Genomic DNA, 18,341 nt, shown 5'->3' with positions numbered 1-18,341 from the left:
ATCTGTACTCACGGCAGAAGGTGCTGTTCCTCCAGGTTCCGATGGTGACTCCTCGGTCCTGACAGTCGTTGACGCACGTACGACTCGATGGACTCACACAGGATGGGTTGAGCACCATCCAGCTCGCACAGGTCAAACAGACAGTCCTTGAAGAAACTCTGAAATAGACACACATAAACATATGCGTGTCTTCGACTTGCACACAAAGCTTGGGGTTTGGTTACTTAAGTGACAAAGTTGTTTGAAGTGAATTAAGCGTATTTAAAAATCTCTGCACTAAAAATGTATGTAAATATATTTTAAAATGTTTTTCTTGGGTGAGATTTCACACATTAAACAAACTTTTCTTGAATCTTAAAGACAAAATATGATATCACCCTATATACCGTACATTACAGTAATATCTCACATTAGGTAAGACACTATATACCACACATTACGGTAGTTACTCACATTGGGGTTGACCTTGGGGTGACAGACAGCGAACGGTCCGTTCTTGTCCAGTAGCATGCCGCAGTAGCCAGAGCTCTCATACCTGTCCAGTTCATCATCAGTACAGCCTGGGATGGTGGTGTTGGGCTTCTTGTTACAACTGGAGTCAGAGACAGGGTGAATCAATCATGTGTGTGTGTTGGTGAGTGAGTGAGTGAGTGAGTGAGTGAGTGAGTGAGTGAGTGAGTGAGTGAGTGAGTGAGTGAGTGAGTGGAGTGTGTGTGTGAGTGAGTGAGTGAGTGTGGTGAGTGGGTGGGTGAGTGAGTGAGTGTGAGTGTGTGAGCGAGTGAGCGAGTGTGTAACTGGTGGCATGACTCACTTGGGATCTGTGACCCAGCTGTGTCCAAAGTCATTGGGGTTGGTGGTCAGAGAACCGTCGGGTTTCCTGAAGTCATCGTTGGAGTTTCCGTTGTAGTCTCCACACAGTCCACACAGCTTGTCCTTATAGCTAAATACAGAGGAGCAAATAGACCGATGAGTCAAGCATTTTTTCAAGAATATTAATGACAACATTATAAAATAAAAATATTACAATGTGAGAACTTTCTACTTGGTTTTTATTGTACGTTGTGTTTATATGGTTATTTTAATGGTATATCATGTCGGGGTCACAAACTGTAGGAGAGAAAGCAAGCTGCATAGACCCCATTTTTGGTCTCTCTCTCTCTCTGTATGTGTGTGTGTGTTCTCTTCAGTGTGTGTATGAAGCAGTTTTGACTCACTCCTTGATGACCTTGATGTCCATATAGTGGTTTCCATCATATCGTACGGTCACACCAAAGTCCATGGCTACAGTGTAGTGTTTACCAGACTTCAAAACAGACACGCCTGTAGCTGGGGTCAGTGGGATGTTCACATTGATACCATCCAACTAGGAGGAGAAGAGGACACAGACGTGTTAGTGAGGGGCACTTCATTTTTTTAATGTTTTTTAGCTTCCTCTTTATAAGCTGTTCTGGGCTGTGGATGAATTTGATGCATTTAATGCTGCTCAGGAATTTCCCTTCGGTGGCAAAACATATTTATTGAATACAATGATAAACTGTTCTTGACAGTGTAGGTTACTTTATATTGAATGTGTACATGCAGGGCTCTGCATTTTATCACTATTTCTTTCTATTGTTACATTATTAAACATTTTCAAACATCTTCCTCATCTCTTTTTCTCTTTACCCCAACCCTATCCCTCCATCAATCCCTCTCTCTCTCACCTGCACGGTGCCTCCCTTCAAGATGGAGATCTTCACCCCACGCACGTACACATGCACAGCCTTCAGGTAGGAGATGGTTGGTTTGTTGAAGCGGTTCTCGTTGTCAGCATGCACCTCGTAGTGAGGCACTGACGTGTGGTTACAGGGCTCTGACATCAGGTAGCTGCAGTTCCCCATGAAGTTGTACTTCTTCTTGTCGAAGGTGGTGTAGTGAGGGTCACCAGACGCGATACAGGTAGAGGTGTCTGGGGGGAATAGTGATTATAAAGTTGGGAGTGAGATTAGTAATTGGCAGGTGGAAATAATACTGACTCAGTGTTCACATAGTTGGGTTATTATTTTCACCAAATGATGCCTGACAAAATGTAAAAAGTGTTTTCCAAGCTGAACATAATACATGTATACTGTATATAAGGCTGTCTGTTTGCATAGCGAGGAATCAAACTCTAGGAACGATCCACTTTACTGTAAGATTGGATGTTCCCCTGGGTTTCACGATGGAACTCCTTACCAATAAAATAGATTTGATAAGACTTTCATCTTTATATAAGTGATGATAACTGAGCTAATACAATTTATGATAACTGGGCTAATACAAGTTATGATAACTGAGCTAATACAAGTTATGATAACTGAGCTAATACAAGTTATATAATAAGCTAATAAAGATAATAACTAAGCTAATAATAGCTATGATAACTGAGCTAATACGCTATTTAACTGAGCTAATACAAGTTATGATAACTGAGCTAATACAAGTGATAACTGAGCTAATACAAGCATAACATTACTATGATAACTGAGCTAATACCAGTGGATAACTGAGCTAATACAAGTTATGATAACTGAGCTAATACAAGTTATGATAACTGAGCTAATACAAGTTATGATAACTGAGCTAATACAAGTGATGATAACTGAGCTAATACAATTATGACAACTGAGCTAATAGAAGGATGATAACCAATACAAGTGATGATAACTGAGCTAATACAAGTGATGATAACTGAGCTAAAATAAGTTATGATAACTGAGCTAATACAAGTTATGATAACTGAGCTAAAACCCAAGTATGATAACTGAGCTAATACAAGTTATGACAACTGAGCTAAAAGAAGTTATGACAACTGCTAATACAAGCTAATATAAGTGATGACAACTGAGCTAATATATAGCTAATACAAGATGATAACTGAGCTAATATAAGTGATGATAACTGCTAATACAAGAGCTAATACAAATGATGATAACTGAGCTAATACATGTTATGATAACTGAGCTAATACAAGATCTCATAACTTAGCTAATACCAGCTATGATAACTGAGCTCATACAAGTTATGATAACTTGGGCGGCAGGTAGCCTAGTGGTTAGATCGTTGGGACAGTAACTGAAAGGTTGCTCAATTGAATCCCCGAGCTGACAAGGTAAAAGTCTGTCGTTCTGTCCGTGAACAAGTCATTTAACCCGCCATCATTGCAAATAAGAAATTGTTCTTAAAAACCTCTTAAGTGTTGGACCCCTTTTTTTCAATTTTCGCCTAAAATGACATACCCACATCTAACTGCCTGTAGCTCAGGACCTGATACAAGGATGTGCATATTCTTGGTACCATTTGAAAGGAAACACTTTGAAGTGTGTGGAAATGTCAAAGGAATGTAGAAGGATATAACACATTAGATCAGGTAAAAGATAATACAATGAAAAACCCACCGTTGGTTTGTATTTTTTGTACCATCTTGTTTGAAATGCAAGAGAAAAGCCATAATGTATTATTACAGCCCAGCAGCATTTTAGATGTTGGCCATTAGGTGGCAGCAGTGTATGTGCAAAGTTTCAGACCGATCTAATGAATCATTGCATTTCTGTTCAAAATGTTGTATCAAGACTGCCCAAATGTGCCTAATTTGTTGATGAAAAACTTTTCATGTTCAAAACTGTGTACTCTACTCAAACAATAGCATGGTATTCTTTCACTGTAATAGCTACTGTCAATTGGACAGTGCAGTTAGATTAACAAGAATTTAAGCTTTCTGACAATGTCAGATATGTCTATGTCCTGGGAAATGTTCTTGTTACTTACAACCTCATGCTAATCGCATTAGCCTACGTTAGCTCAACCCACCAATCCTGAAGAAGTTTTAACTGACTTGCCAAGTTAAATAAAGGTAAAATAAAAACTCAGCTAATTCAAGTTCTTATAACTGAGCTAATACAAGTTATGATAACTTTGCCAAACAATGTATTATAACTCAGCTAACAGTACCTTTAGGATAGCAGGCTCCGTTGCGACACTCCTCCGTGGGAGAGCAGGAGTTGTCCACACAGTCCAAGATGTAGTTTCCAGCACAACGACACAGCTTGGAGCAGCCGTCACCAAAGATGATCTCTCCTGGCTAAAAGGACAGAGACAGGTAGAGAGGAATTATTAACATGTTGTTTTGACAATATATATATATATTTTGTCATTTATTTGTGCATTCTGTAAACGTATGCGTGTGTTCCTTGTGTTGCTGGTCATTTTTAAAGTATATTTGTGATGTGCTGAGAGGAGCACTATCAATATCCATGTAAGTGGACATTCTGGACAGTAAAAGTACTGTATCGTATAATATTGTATCATATTGTGTATCACATCGTATATATCGTGTATCATATATCGATTGGTATGCCGTATTGTAAATCATTCACAAAATTGTATATCACATTATATTGTGTCATATTCAATCACACAGTACATTCTTAACCACAGACTAACAATCCCAGATGGTCTCGTACCTCATAGTAGTCACCTCCCTCCAGACAGCCACATGTTTCTATGGGGACACAGCGTCTGCCTTTGAACACAAAGCCTGGCTTACAGAAACACGCGCTGATACAGGAGCCAGTGCAGTTGGTGGAGGGTTCCTTACAGCTGGGGATGCAGGCAGGGCCACACTCTATATACTCAGCATTTGGAGGGCACGTCACTATTGGGGGAGAGAGGGAGAGGAGGATAGGGGGAGGCAAAGAAGAGAGGGTAAGAGGGTGAGGCAGAAGGGAGACAAGGGGTTAATATCAGGAATTATTGGGTTACCAATTTATTGATTTGTGCACATACAGAAAGCGGTTTCTGATTCTGATCGTAAGAATGAGAACAGTCTGTTAATTTCACCTGGTGGTTTTGTGGTAGTAGGTTTGGGAGTAGTTGGTTTAGGTGTAGTTGGTATGGGAGTAGTTGGTTTGACTGTAGTTGGGGCTGAGGGACAGAGGGAGACAGCATGAGACATAAGAGAGAAAGACATTATAGCCAAGTCTCAGATCTGTTTGTGCTGTCTGGTCAACTCATATGGTCACAGCCTGGTCACCTGCCCTACCATCCAAGACGTCAGATGTCAAAGCACCATTCTGAGTGTGTGGGTGTTTGTACGGACTGTTTATGTCAGGGGACCTACTTGTAGGGTAGCAGTCCAGCTCTCCTCCCTGGACCTTACACTCGTGCATTGGAGGGCAATCAGAGGGATTGCAGGTGACGAAGGGAGCGTTACAATAACATTTCAGCTTACAGTCCTCCAGGTACCACTCCTCACCAGGCTGGAGGGAGGGAGGGAAGGAGGAGAGATGGAGGGAGAGACAATAGTTCATCAGTGGTTGGTTGCAGGTTGGTTACATACACGTCACACACACAAAGTCCATCACCCGACACACAACACACTCACCTCGTAGTACTGTCCGTTGGTGCCTTTGCAGCCACAGGAGTTCTCTTTGACACACTTCCCGGCGCTGAGGACGTAACCAGGGTCACACACACAGCCCTCTGAACAGGGAGCATCACACCCTGTGGAGGGTCTGGAGGCACAGGTGGGCTGGCAAGGGGCGGCACAGGGCATGTACTGACTGTTGGGGGGGCATGTCAGAGCTGGAGAGAAGGAGGGAAGAGGAGACATTAGGAGATAGGTCTACTTTAAAACATGACTGTCTCTTAATAATGACGTTGTTGATTATACAGAACAGTACTGTTAGAGTGTATTGTTTGGTCTTTGATGTGCTAATAACAGCAGGGTCTTTGGTGAGTGAATGAATCATTATTATTATATTAATCACTGCAATTTCCATCTTCATCATCAATATCCGTCTCTTCCTTGTTATTATTATGTATAACATGTATCTGTACCAGGGTTGGGGTCCATTCCATTTCAATTCCAGTCAATTCAAGAAGTACTTTAAAATACCAATTCCAATTCTCTTTAATGCTTTTCAGTGAGGGAAAACTTGGAATGAGAATTTGGTTTACTTTCTGAAATGACTGGAATGAAATGGAATTGACCCCAACACTGATCTGTACTCACGGCAGAAGGTGCTGTTCCTCCAGGTACCGATGGTGACTCCTCGGTCCTGACAGTCGTTGACGTACGACTCGATGGACTCACACAGGATGGGTTGAGCACCATCCAGCTCGCACAGGTCAAACAGACAGTCCTTGAAGAAACTCTGAAATAGACACACATAAACATATGCGTGTCTTCGACTTGCACACAAAGCTTGGACGTTTGGTTACTTAAGTGACAAAGTTGTTTGAAGTGAATTAAGCGTATTTAAAAATCTCTGCACTAAAAATGTATGTAAATATATTTTAAAATGTTTTTCTTGGGTGAGATTTCACACATTAAACAAACTTTTCTTGAATCTTAAAGACAAAATATGATATCACCCTATATACCGTACATTACAGTAATATCTCACATTAGGTAAGACACTATATACCACACATTACGGTAGTTACTCACATTGGGGTTGACCTTGGGGTGACAGACAGCGAACGGTCCGTTCTTGTCCAGTAGCATGCCGCAGTAGCCAGAGCTCTCATACCTGTCCAGTTCATCATCAGTACAGCCTGGGATGGTGGTGTTGGGCTTCTTGTTACAACTGGAGTCAGAGACAGGGTGAATCAATCATGTGTGTGTGTTGGTGAGTGAGTGAGTGAGTGAGTGAGTGAGTGAGTGAGTGAGTGAGTGAGTGAGTGAGTGAGTGAGTGAGTGAGTGAGTGTGAGTGAGTGAGTGAGTGAGTGAGTGAGTGAGTGAGTGAATGAGTGAGTGTGTGAGCGAGTGAGCGAGTGTGTAACTGGTGGCATGACTCACTTGGGATCTGTGACCCAGCTGTGTCCAAAGTCATTGGGGTTGGTGGTCAGAGAACCGTCGGGTTTCCTGAAGTCATCGTTGGAGTTTCCGTTGTAGTCTCCACACAGTCCACACAGCTTGTCCTTATAGCTAAATACAGAGGAGCAAATAGACCGATGAGTCAAGCATTTTTTCAAGAATATTAATGACAACATTATAAAATAAAAATATTACAATGTGAGAACTTTCTACTTGGTTTTTATTGTACGTTGTGTTTATATGGTTATTTTAATGGTATATCATGTCGGGGTCACAAACTGTAGGAGAGAAAGCAAGCTGCATAGACCCCATTTTTGGTCTCTCTCTCTCTTCAGTGTGTGTATGAAGCAGTTTTGACTCACTCCTTGATGACCTTGATGTCCATATAGTGGTTTCCATCATATCGTACGGTCACACCAAAGTCCATGGCTACAGTGTAGTGTTTACCAGACTTCAAAACAGACACGCCTGTAGCTGGGGTCAGTGGGATGTTCACATTGATACCATCCAACTAGGAGGAGAAGAGGACACAGACGTGTTAGTGAGGGGCACTTCATTTTTTAATGTTTTTTAGCTTCCTCTTTATAAGCTGTTCTGGGCTGTGGATGAATTTGATGCATTTAATGCTGCTCAGGAATTTCCCTTCGGTGGCAAAACATATTTATTGAATACAATGACAAACTGTTCTTGACAGTGTAGGTTACTTTATATTGAATGTGGACATGCAGGGCTCTGCATTTTATCACTATTTCTTTCTATTGTTACATTATTAAACATTTTCAAACATCTTCCTCATCTCTTTTTCTCTTTACCCCAACCCTATCCCTCCATCAATCCCTCTCTCTCTCACCTGCACGGTGCCTCCCTTCAAGATGGAGATCTTCACCCCACGCACGTACACATGCACAGCCTTCAGGTAGGAGATGGTTGGTTTGTTGAAGCGGTTCTCGTTGTCAGCATGCACCTCGTAGTGAGGCACTGACGTGTGGTTACAGGGCTCTGACATCAGGTAGCTGCAGTTCCCCATGAAGTTGTACTTCTTCTTGTCGAAGGTGGTGTAGTGAGGGTCACCAGACGCGATACAGGTAGAGGTGTCTGGGGGGAATAGTGATTATAAAGTTGGGAGTGAGATTAGTAATTGGCAGGTGGAAATAATACTGACTCAGTGTTCACATAGTTGGGTTATTATTTTCACCAAATGATGCCTGACAAAATGTAAAAAGTGTTTTCCAAGCTGAACATAATACATGTATACTGTATATAAGGCTGTCTGTTTGCATAGCGAGGAATCAAACTCTAGGAACGATCCACTTTACTGTAAGATTGGATGTTCCCCTGGGTTTCACGATGGAACTCCTTACCAATAAAATAGATTTGATAAGACTTTCATCTTTATATAAGTGATGATAACTGAGCTAATACAATTTATGATAACTGGGCTAATACAAGTTATGATAACTGAGCTAATACAAGTTATGATAACTGAGGTAATACAAGTTATGATAACTGATAATACTTTACAACTGATAAAAGAAGTTATGATAACTGAGCTAATACAAGTTATTATAACTGGGCTAATACAAGTTATGATAACTGAGCTAATACAAGTTATGACAACTGAGCTAATACAAGTTATGATAACTGAGGTAATACAAGTTATGATAACTGAGCTAATACAAGTTATGACAACTGAGCTAAAAGAAGTGATGATAACTGAGCTAATACAAGTTATTATAACTGGGCTAATACAAGTTATGATAACTGAGCTAATATAATACAATATAATAATAATAATAATAATAATAATATATGCCATTTAGCAGACGCTTTTAACCAAAGCGACTTACAGTCATGTGTGCATACATTCTACGTATGGGTGGTCCCGGGGATCGAACCCACTACCCTGGCGTTACAAGCGCCATGCTCTACCAACTGAGCTACAGAAGGACCCAATACAAGTGATGATAACTGAGCTAATACAAGTTATGACAACTGAGCTAAAAGAAGTTATGATAACTGAGCTAATACAAGTTATGACAACTGAGCTAAAAGAAGTTATGATAACTGAGCTAATACAAGTTATGACAACTGAGCTAAAAGAAGTTATGACAACTGAGCTAATATAAGTGATGACAACTGAGCTAATATAAGTGATGATAACTGAGCTAATATAAGTGATGATAACTGAGCTAATACAAGTGATGATAACTGAGCTAATATCAGCTATGATAACTGAGCTCATACAAGTTATGATAACTTGGGCGGCAGGTAGCCTAGTGGTTAGATCGTTGGGACAGTAACTGAAAGGTTGCTCAATTGAATCCCCGAGCTGACAAGGTAAAAGTCTGTCGTTCTGTCCGTGAACAAGTCATTTAACCCGCCATCATTGCAAATAAGAAATTGTTCTTAAAAACCTCTTAAGTGTTGGACCCCTTTTTTTCAATTTTCGCCTAAAATGACATACCCACATCTAACTGCCTGTAGCTCAGGACCTGATACAAGGATGTGCATATTCTTGGTACCATTTGAAAGGAAACACTTTGAAGTGTGTGGAAATGTCAAAGGAATGTAGAAGGATATAACACATTAGATCAGGTAAAAGATAATACAATGAAAACCCCACCGTTGGTTTGTATTTTTTGTACCATCTTGTTTGAAATGCAAGAGAAAAGCCATAATGTATTATTACAGCCCAGCAGCATTTTAGATGTTGGCCATTAGGTGGCAGCAGTGTATGTGCAAAGTTTCAGACCGATCTAATGAATCATTGCATTTCTGTTCAAAATGTTGTATCAAGACTGCCCAAATGTGCCTAATTTGTTGATGAAAAACTTTTCATGTTCAAAACTGTGTACTCTACTCAAACAATAGCATGGTATTCTTTCACTGTAATAGCTACTGTCAATTGGACAGTGCAGTTAGATTAACAAGAATTTAAGCTTTCTGCCAATGTCAGATATGTCTATGTCCTGGGAAATGTTCTTGTTACTTACAACCTCATGCTAATCGCATTAGCCTACGTTAGCTCAACCCACCAATCCTGAAGAAGTTTTAACTGACTTGCCAAGTTAAATAAAGGTAAAATAAAAACTCAGCTAATTCAAGTTCTTATAACTGAGCTAATACAAGTTATGATAACTTTGCCAAACAATGTATTATAACTCAGCTAACAGTACCTTTAGGATAGCAGGCTCCGTTGCGACACTCCTCCGTGGGAGAGCAGGAGTTGTCCACACAGTCCAAGATGTAGTTTCCAGCACAACGACACAGCTTGGAGCAGCCGTCACCAAAGATGATCTCTCCTGGCTAAAAGGACAGAGACAGGTAGAGAGGAATTATTAACATGTTGTTTTGACAATATATATATATATTTTGTCATTTATTTGTGCATTCTGTAAACGTATGCGTGTGTTCCTTGTGTTGCTGGTCATTTTTAAAGTATATTTGTGATGTGCTGAGAGGAGCACTATCAATATCCATGTAAGTGGACATTCTGGACAGTAAAAGTACTGTATCGTATAATATTGTATCATATTGTGTATCACATCGTATATATCGTGTATCATATATCGATTGGTATGCCGTATTGTAAATCATTCACAAAATTGTATATCACATTATATTGTGTCATATTCAATCACACAGTACATTCTTAACCACAGACTAACAATCCCAGATGGTCTCGTACCTCATAGTAGTCACCTCCCTCCAGACAGCCACATGTTTCTATGGGGACACAGCGTCTGCCTTTGAACACAAAGCCTGGCTTACAGAAACACGCGCTGATACAGGAGCCAGTGCAGTTGGTGGAGGGTTCCTTACAGCTGGGGATGCAGGCAGGGCCACACTCTATATACTCAGCATTGGGAGGGCACGTCACTATTGGGGGAGAGAGGGAGAGGAGAATGGGGGGAGGCAAAGAAGAGAGGGTAAGGGGGTGGGGCGGAAGGGAGACAAGGGGTTAATATCAGGAATTATTGGGTTACCAATTAATTGATTTGTGCAAATACAGAAAGCGGTTTCTGATTCTGATCGTAATAATGAGAACAGATGACTGTCTGTTAATTTCACCTGGTGGTTTTGTGGTAGTAGGTTTGGGAGTAGTTGGTTTAGGTGTAGTTGGTATGGGAGTAGTTGGTTTGACTGTAGTTGGGGCTGAGGGACAGAGGGAGACAGCATGAGACATAAGAGAGAAAGACATTATAGCCAAGTCTCAGATCTGTTTGTGCTGTCTGGTCAACTCATATGGTCACAGCCTGGTCACCTACCCTACCATCCAAGAGGTCAAACGTCAAAACACCATTATGAGTGTGTGGGTGTTTGTACGGACTGTTTATGTCAGGGGACCTACTTGTAGGGTAGCAGTCCAGCTCTCCTCCCTGGACCTTACACTCGTGCATTGGAGGGCAATCAGAGGGATTGCAGGTGACGAAGGGAGCGTTACAATAACATTTCAGCTTACAGTCCTCCAGGTACCACTCCTCACCAGGCTGGAGGGAGGGAGGGAAGGAGGAGAGATGGAGGGAGAGACAATAGTTGGTTGCAGGTTGGTTACATACACGTCACACACACAAAGTCCATCACCCGACACACAACACACTCACCTCGTAGTACTGTCCGTTGGTGCCTTTGCAGCCACAGGAGTTCTCTTTGACACACTTCCCGGCGCTGAGGACGTAACCAGGGTCACACACACAGCCCTCTGAACAGGGAGCATCACACCCTGTGGAGGGTCTGGAGGCACAGGTGGGCTGGCAAGGGGTGGCACAGGGCACGTACTGACTGTTGGGGGGGCATGTCAGAGCTGGAGAGAAGGAGGGAAGAGGAGACATTAGGAGATAGGTCTACTTTAAAACATGACTGTCTCTTAATAATGACGTTGTTGATTATACGGAACAGTACTGTTAGAGTGTATTGTTTGGTCTTTGATGTGCTAATAACAGCAGGGTCTTTGGTGAGTGAATGAATCATTATTATTATATTAATCACTGCAATTTCCATCTTCATCATCAATATCCGTCTCTTCCTTGTTATTATTATGTATAACATGTATCTGTACCAGGGTTGGGGTCCATTCCATTTCAATTCCAGTCAATTCAGGAAGTACTTTAAAATACCAATTCCAATTCTCTTTAATGCTTTTCAGTGAGGGAAAACTTGGAATGAGAATTTGGTTTACTTTCTGAAATGACTGGAATGAAATGGAATTGACCCCAACACTGATCTGTACTCACGGCAGAAGGTGCTGTTCCTCCAGGTTCCGATGGTGACTCCTCGGTCCTGACAGTCGTTGACGTACGACTCGATGGACTCACACAGGATGGGTTGAGCACCATCCAGCTCGCACAGGTCAAACAGACAGTCCTTGAAGAAACTCTGAAATAGACACACATAAACATATGCGTGTCTTCGACTTGCACACAAAGCTTGGGGGTTTGGTTACTTAAGTGACAAAGTTGTTTGAATTGAATTAAGCGTATTTAAAAATCTCTGCACTAAAAATGTATGTAAATATATTTTACAAAATGGTTTTCTTGGGTGTGAGATTTCACACATTAAACAAACTTTTCTTGAATCTTAAAGACAAAATATGATATGACCCTATATACCGTACATTACAGTAATATCTCACATTAGGTAAGACACTATATACCACACATTACGGTAGTTACTCACATTGGGGTTGACCTTGGGGTGACAGACAGCGAACGGTCCGTTCTTGTCCAGTAGCATGCCGCAGTAGCCAGAGCTCTCATACCTGTCCAGTTCATCATCAGTACAGCCTGGGATGGTGGTGTTGGGCTTCTTGTTACAACTGGAGCCAGAGACAGGGTGAATCAATCATGTGTGTGTGTGTGTGTGTGTGTGTGTGTGTGTGTGAGTGAGTGAGTGAGTGAGTGAGTGAGTGAGTGAGTGAGTGAGTGAGTGAGTGAGTGAGTGAGTGAGTGAGTGAGTGAGTGAGTGAGTGAGTGAGTGAGTGAGTGAGTGAGTGTGTGTGTGTGTGTGTGTGTGTGTGTGTGTGTGTGTAACTGGTGGCATGACTCACTTGGGATCTGTGACCCAGCTGTGTCCAAAGTCATTGGGGTTGGTGGTCAGAGAACCGTCGGGTTTCCTGAAGTCATCGTTGGAGTTTCCGTTGTAGTCTCCACACAGTCCACACAGCTTGTCCTTATAGCTAAATACAGAGGAGCAAATAGACAGACGAGTCAAGCATTTTTTCTAGAATATTAATTAATGACAACATTATAAAATAAAAATATTACAATGTGAGAACTTTCTACTTGGTTTTTATTGTACGTTGTGTTTATATGGTTATTTTAATGGTATATCATGTCGGGGTCACAAACTGTAGGAGAGAAAGCAAGCTGCATAGACCCCATTTTTGGTCTCTCTCTCTCTTCAGTGTGTGTATGAAGCAGTTTTGACTCACTCCTTGATGACCTTGATGTCCATATAGTGGTTTCCATCATATCGTACGGTCACACCAAAGTCCATGGCTACAGTGTAGTGTTTACCAGACTTCAAAACAGACACGCCTGTAGCTGGGGTCAGTGGGATGTTCACATTGATACCATCCAACTAGGAGGAGAAGAGGACACAGACGTGTTAGTGAGGGGCACTTCATTTTTTAATGTTTTTTAGCTTCCTCTTTATAAGCTGTTCTGGGCTGTGGATGAATTTGATGCATTTAATGCTGCTCAGGAATTTCCCTTCGGTGGCAAAACATATTTATTGAATACAATGACAAACTGTTCTTGACAGTGTAGGTTACTTTATATTGAATGTGGACATGCAGGGCTCTGCATTTTATCACTATTTCTTTCTATTGTTACATTATTAAACATTTTCAAACATCTTCCTCATCTCTTTTTCTCTTTACCCCAACCCTATCCCTCCATCAATCCCTCTCTCTCTCACCTGCACGGTGCCTCCCTTCAAGATGGAGATCTTCACCCCACGCACGTACACATGCACAGCCTTCAGGTAGGAGATGGTTGGTTTGTTGAAGCGGTTCTCGTTGTCAGCATGCACCTCGTAGTGAGGCACTGACGTGTGGTTACAGGGCTCTGACATCAGGTAGCTGCAGTTCCCCATGAAGTTGTACTTCTTCTTGTCGAAGGTGGTGTAGTGAGGGTCACCAGACGCGATACAGGTAGAGGTGTCTGGGGGAATAGTGATTATAAAGTTGGGAGTGAGATTAGTAATTGGCAGGTGGAAATAATACTGACTCAGTGTTCACATAGTTGGGTTATTATTTTCACCAAATGATGCCTGACAAAATGTAAAAAGTGTTTTCCAAGCTGAACATAATACATGTCTACTGTATATAAGGCTGTCTGTTTGCATAGCGAGGAATCAAACTCTAGGAACGATCCACTTTACTGTAGGTTGGATGTTCCCCTGGGTTTCACGATGGAACTCCTTACCAATATAATAGATTTGATAAGACTTTCATCTTTATATAAGTGATGATAACTGAGCTAATACAAGTGATGATAACTGAGCTAATACAAGTTATGATAACTGAGCTAATACAAGTTATGATAACTGAGCTAATACAATATACAAGATAAAAGAATCATAATACTATATAACTGCTAATACAAGTTATGATAACTGAGCTAATACAAGTTATGACAACTGATAACAGTCATGAGCTAATACAAGATCTCATAACTTAGCTAATACAAGTTAATGATAACTGAGCTAATACAAGTTATGATAACTGAGCTAATACAAGTTATGATAACTGAGCTAATACAAGTGATGATAACTGAGCTAATACAAGTTATGACAACTGAGCTAATACAAGTTATGACAACTGAGCTAATACAAGTTATGATAACTGAGCTAATACAAGTGATGATAACTGAGCTAATACAAGTTATGACAACTGAGCTAATACAAGTTATGATAACTGAGCTAATACAAGTTATGACAACTGAGCTAATACAAGTTATGACAACTGAGCTTATACAAGATCTCATAACTTAGCTAATACCAGCTATGATAACTGAGCTAATACAAGTTATGATAACTTGGGCGGCAGGTAGCCTAGTGGTTAGATCGTTGGGCCAGTAAATGAAAGGTTGCTCAATTGAATCCCCGAGCTGACAAGGTAAAAGTATGTTGTTCTGTCCGTGAACAAGGCAGTTAACTCGCCATCATTGCAAATAAGAAATTGTTATTAAAAACCTCTTAAGTGTTGGACCCCTTTTTTTCAATTTTCGCCTAAAATGACATACCCACATCTAACTGCCTGTAGCTCAGGACCTGATACAAGGATATGCATATTCTTGGTACCATTTGAAAGGAAACACTTTGAAGTTTGTGGAAATGTGAAAGGAATGTAGAAGGATATAACACATTGATCAGGTAAAAGATAATTCAAAGAAAAACCCACCGTTTTTTGTATTTTTTTGTACCATCATGTTTGAAATGCAAGAGAAAAGCCATAATGTATTATTCCAGCCCAGCTTTGTTTTTAGATTTTGGCCACTAGGTGGCAGCAGTGTATGTGCAAAGTTCCAGACTGATCCAATGAATCATTGCATTTCTGTTCAAAATGTTGTATCAAGACTGCCCAAATGTGCCTAATTTGTTGATGAAAAACTTTTCATGTTCAAAACTGTGCACTCTACTCAAACAATAGCATGGTATTCTTTCACTGTAATAGCTACTGTCAATTGGACAGTGCAGTTAGATTAACAAGAATTTAAGCTTTCTGGCAATATCAGATATGTCTATGTCCTGGGAAATGTTCTTGTTACTTACAACCTCATGCTAATCGCATTAGCCTTCGTTAGCTCAACCCACCAATCCTGAAGAAGTTTTAACTGACTTGCCTAGTTAAATAAAGGTCCAATAAAAACTCAGCTAATTCAAGTTGTGATAACTGAGCTAATACAAGTTATGATAACTGAGCTAATACAAGTTGTGATAACTGAGCTAATACAAGTTGTGATAACTGAGCTAATACAAGTTATGATAACTTTGCCTAACAATGTATTATAACTCAGCTAACAGTACCTTTAGGATAGCAGGCTCCGTTGCGACACTCCTCCGTGGGAGAGCAGGAGTTGTCCACACAGTCCAAGATGTAGTTTCCAGCACAACGACACAGCTTGGAGCAGCCGTCACCAAAGATGATCTCTCCTGGCTAAAAGGACAGAGACAGGTAGAGAGGAATTATTAACATGTTGTTTTGACAATATATATATATATATTTTGTCATTTATTTGTGCATTCTGTAAACGTATGCGTGTGTTCCTTGTGTTGCTGGTCATTTTTAAAGTATATTTGTGATGTGCTGAGAGGAGCACTATCAATATCCATGTAAGTGGACATTCTGGACAGTAAAAGTACTGTATCGTATAATATTGTATCATATTGTGTATCACATCGTATATATCGTGTATCATATATCGATTGGTATGCCGTATTGTAAATCATTCACAAAATTGTATATCACATTATATTGTGTCATATTCAATCACACAGTACATTCTTAACCACAGACTAACAATCCCAGATGGTCTCGTACCTCATAGTAGTCACCTCCCTCCAGACAGCCACATGTTTCTATGGGGACACAGCGTCTGCCTTTGAACACAAAGCCTGGCTTACAGAAACACGCGCTGATACAGGAGCCAGTGCAGTTGGTGGAGGGTTCTTTACAGCTGGGGATGCAGGCAGGGCCACACTCTATATACTCAGCATTGGGAGGGCACGTCACTATTGGGGGAGAGAGGGGGGGTAAGGGGGTGTATGGGTTGGGGTGGAAGGGAATCAAAGGTTAACAACAGTGCTCATTTGTGACAGTTTCTGATTCTGACCATGAGAATGATAGAGGTGATTGGCTGTTAATCTCACCTGGTGGTTTTGTGGTTGGTGGTTTTGGTGTAGAAGGCTTGGGGGTTGAGGGTTTGGGAGTAGTTGTTCCTGGTGCTGAGGTAGTTGGTCCCAGTGTTGGAGGTTTTGGGGTAGTTGGTGGAGGAGCTGAAATAACCAATGAAAACATTTGAGACACAAAACAATACTTTCAGAAGACCAAATAAACTCCAGAGGCTAGCAGTTTTCAAAGATCAGAAGACATGGTTGTCTATATTTACACAAGATATTGATAATCTCAGATCATAGATGATTCATTACCTGTGCATTCTGTGATGCATACAGCGTCTATAGCGATGTCTGTCTCAGGGGTCTCACCGTAGAAGCCAACGATCACAAACTGAAACTCAAACACCCTCCGTCAAATCAACATTCAAACAAAAGGAAAACAGGTTTACCAGATAAATACACATTTGTGCTTCGATAACGAAGGGTTGAATATAAGAGCACAAGGCTATTTTTTTCTCTCAATTATATCAAATTTGTAACAAATCACTTTTCAGCCTGTTTACCTGCATGTTATCTGAGCCAAGGTAGCGTATCTCTGCAGGCTCCCAACCCTGGCCCTGGTTCCCTGTCAAGGAGAAGATAGGGGAACCGAGGCTTCCTCCTGGAGTGGGAGAGTGAGAGAGAGATACAGAGAGAGTAGAGGCAGAGAGTGGGTAATCAAAGGGAAGTGGAGCTGCAAGACATCAGTTATCTTACCCCTGGTCACATCTATCTTATAGGTAAGTGGAGCTGCAAGACATCAGTTTTCTTACCACTGGTCACATCTATCTTATAGGTGAGTGGTGCTGCAAGACATCAGTTATCTTACCCCTGGTCACATCTATCTTATAGGTAAGTGGTGCTGCAAGACATCAGTTATCTTACCCCTGGTCACATCTATCTTATAGGTGAGTGGTGCTGCAAGACATCAGTTATCTTACCCCTGGTCACATCTATCTTATAGGTAAGTGGAGCTGCAAGACATCAGTCATCTTACCACTGGTCACTGCGTGGACATTGAGCTTCATGGTGGTGGCAGTGCCGTACATGTAGTAATGGAAGGTAAGGTCCAGACAGCCAGAGGAGGAGGTGGTGGGTGGGCTCCACAGCTCTACTTTCTCTCCAGTGACACGAAACAACGAGTCCATCAGCAGATATTGGCCCACTGCGGAGAGAAGAGACCACATGAAAACAAGACAATATGAGAAAGTACACGAGTGACCTTTAACATGAGCTGTTGGGTGTCACCATGTATTTTCTCCCAGTAAATAAAAGGAGATTTAGACAGCACAGTGTTCAAAGGAAGACCTACAGCCTGGTTTGGAGAAGTCATCATCAGGACCAGATCCTTCTGTGTCAGTTTGACCAATCCACTGCTCCCAACCAAACAAGTCAGGATGTGATGGCTTACGTGCCTCCCAGCTGCACAGATCATCAGTGGTGTCAAAGTCACAACCAGTCAGACAGGCTGTGGAAATACATGGAATTGATCAGTACAGGTGTATGATATAGTCAAACTGGAAAGGGAAAGAGAGTAAGGGGGGGGGTGAGAGTGGAAGAGAGAGAGGGAGGAGGGGGGGGGACGATGAGAATGAGAGTAAATACCTGGACAAGCTCCCTCAC

At 41.3% G+C, this 18,341-nt stretch overlaps 1 protein-coding gene across 1 annotated transcript in view; it reads right to left on the bottom strand.

The window, feature by feature from the left end:
• Positions 1-18,341, bottom strand: part of LOC124008878 (IgGFc-binding protein-like) — a 78,992-nt gene that overhangs the window by 51,050 nt on the left and 9,601 nt on the right. The window contains exons 5-37 of the mRNA XM_046320475.1: positions 18,324-18,341; positions 18,031-18,186; positions 17,716-17,883; positions 17,243-17,340; positions 16,992-17,070; positions 16,713-16,838; positions 16,384-16,574; positions 15,870-15,999; positions 13,758-14,002; positions 13,270-13,418; positions 12,886-13,014; positions 12,516-12,654; positions 12,074-12,215; positions 11,444-11,643; positions 11,191-11,329; positions 10,911-10,994; positions 10,528-10,718; positions 10,016-10,145; positions 7,690-7,934; positions 7,202-7,350; positions 6,822-6,950; positions 6,470-6,608; positions 6,032-6,173; positions 5,402-5,601; positions 5,138-5,276; positions 4,858-4,941; positions 4,482-4,672; positions 3,970-4,099; positions 1,704-1,948; positions 1,215-1,363; positions 812-940; positions 454-592; positions 50-158 (exon numbers count right to left, since the gene is read on the bottom strand). The exon at positions 18,324-18,341 is cut by the window's right edge and continues 67 nt beyond it. Coding sequence (XP_046176431.1) covers positions 50-158; positions 454-592; positions 812-940; positions 1,215-1,363; positions 1,704-1,948; positions 3,970-4,099; positions 4,482-4,672; positions 4,858-4,941; positions 5,138-5,276; positions 5,402-5,601; positions 6,032-6,173; positions 6,470-6,608; positions 6,822-6,950; positions 7,202-7,350; positions 7,690-7,934; positions 10,016-10,145; positions 10,528-10,718; positions 10,911-10,994; positions 11,191-11,329; positions 11,444-11,643; positions 12,074-12,215; positions 12,516-12,654; positions 12,886-13,014; positions 13,270-13,418; positions 13,758-14,002; positions 15,870-15,999; positions 16,384-16,574; positions 16,713-16,838; positions 16,992-17,070; positions 17,243-17,340; positions 17,716-17,883; positions 18,031-18,186; positions 18,324-18,341 — 4,833 coding nt within the window. The remainder of the gene's footprint in view (positions 1-49; positions 159-453; positions 593-811; positions 941-1,214; positions 1,364-1,703; positions 1,949-3,969; positions 4,100-4,481; positions 4,673-4,857; positions 4,942-5,137; positions 5,277-5,401; positions 5,602-6,031; positions 6,174-6,469; positions 6,609-6,821; positions 6,951-7,201; positions 7,351-7,689; positions 7,935-10,015; positions 10,146-10,527; positions 10,719-10,910; positions 10,995-11,190; positions 11,330-11,443; positions 11,644-12,073; positions 12,216-12,515; positions 12,655-12,885; positions 13,015-13,269; positions 13,419-13,757; positions 14,003-15,869; positions 16,000-16,383; positions 16,575-16,712; positions 16,839-16,991; positions 17,071-17,242; positions 17,341-17,715; positions 17,884-18,030; positions 18,187-18,323) is intronic.

The sequence above is a fragment of the Oncorhynchus gorbuscha genome, linkage group LG21, assembly GCF_021184085.1.
Source record: "Oncorhynchus gorbuscha isolate QuinsamMale2020 ecotype Even-year linkage group LG21, OgorEven_v1.0, whole genome shotgun sequence".
In the NCBI taxonomy this organism is placed as follows: Eukaryota; Metazoa; Chordata; class Actinopteri; order Salmoniformes; family Salmonidae; genus Oncorhynchus; species Oncorhynchus gorbuscha.
This window is presented reverse-complemented; position numbering and strand designations above follow the sequence as displayed.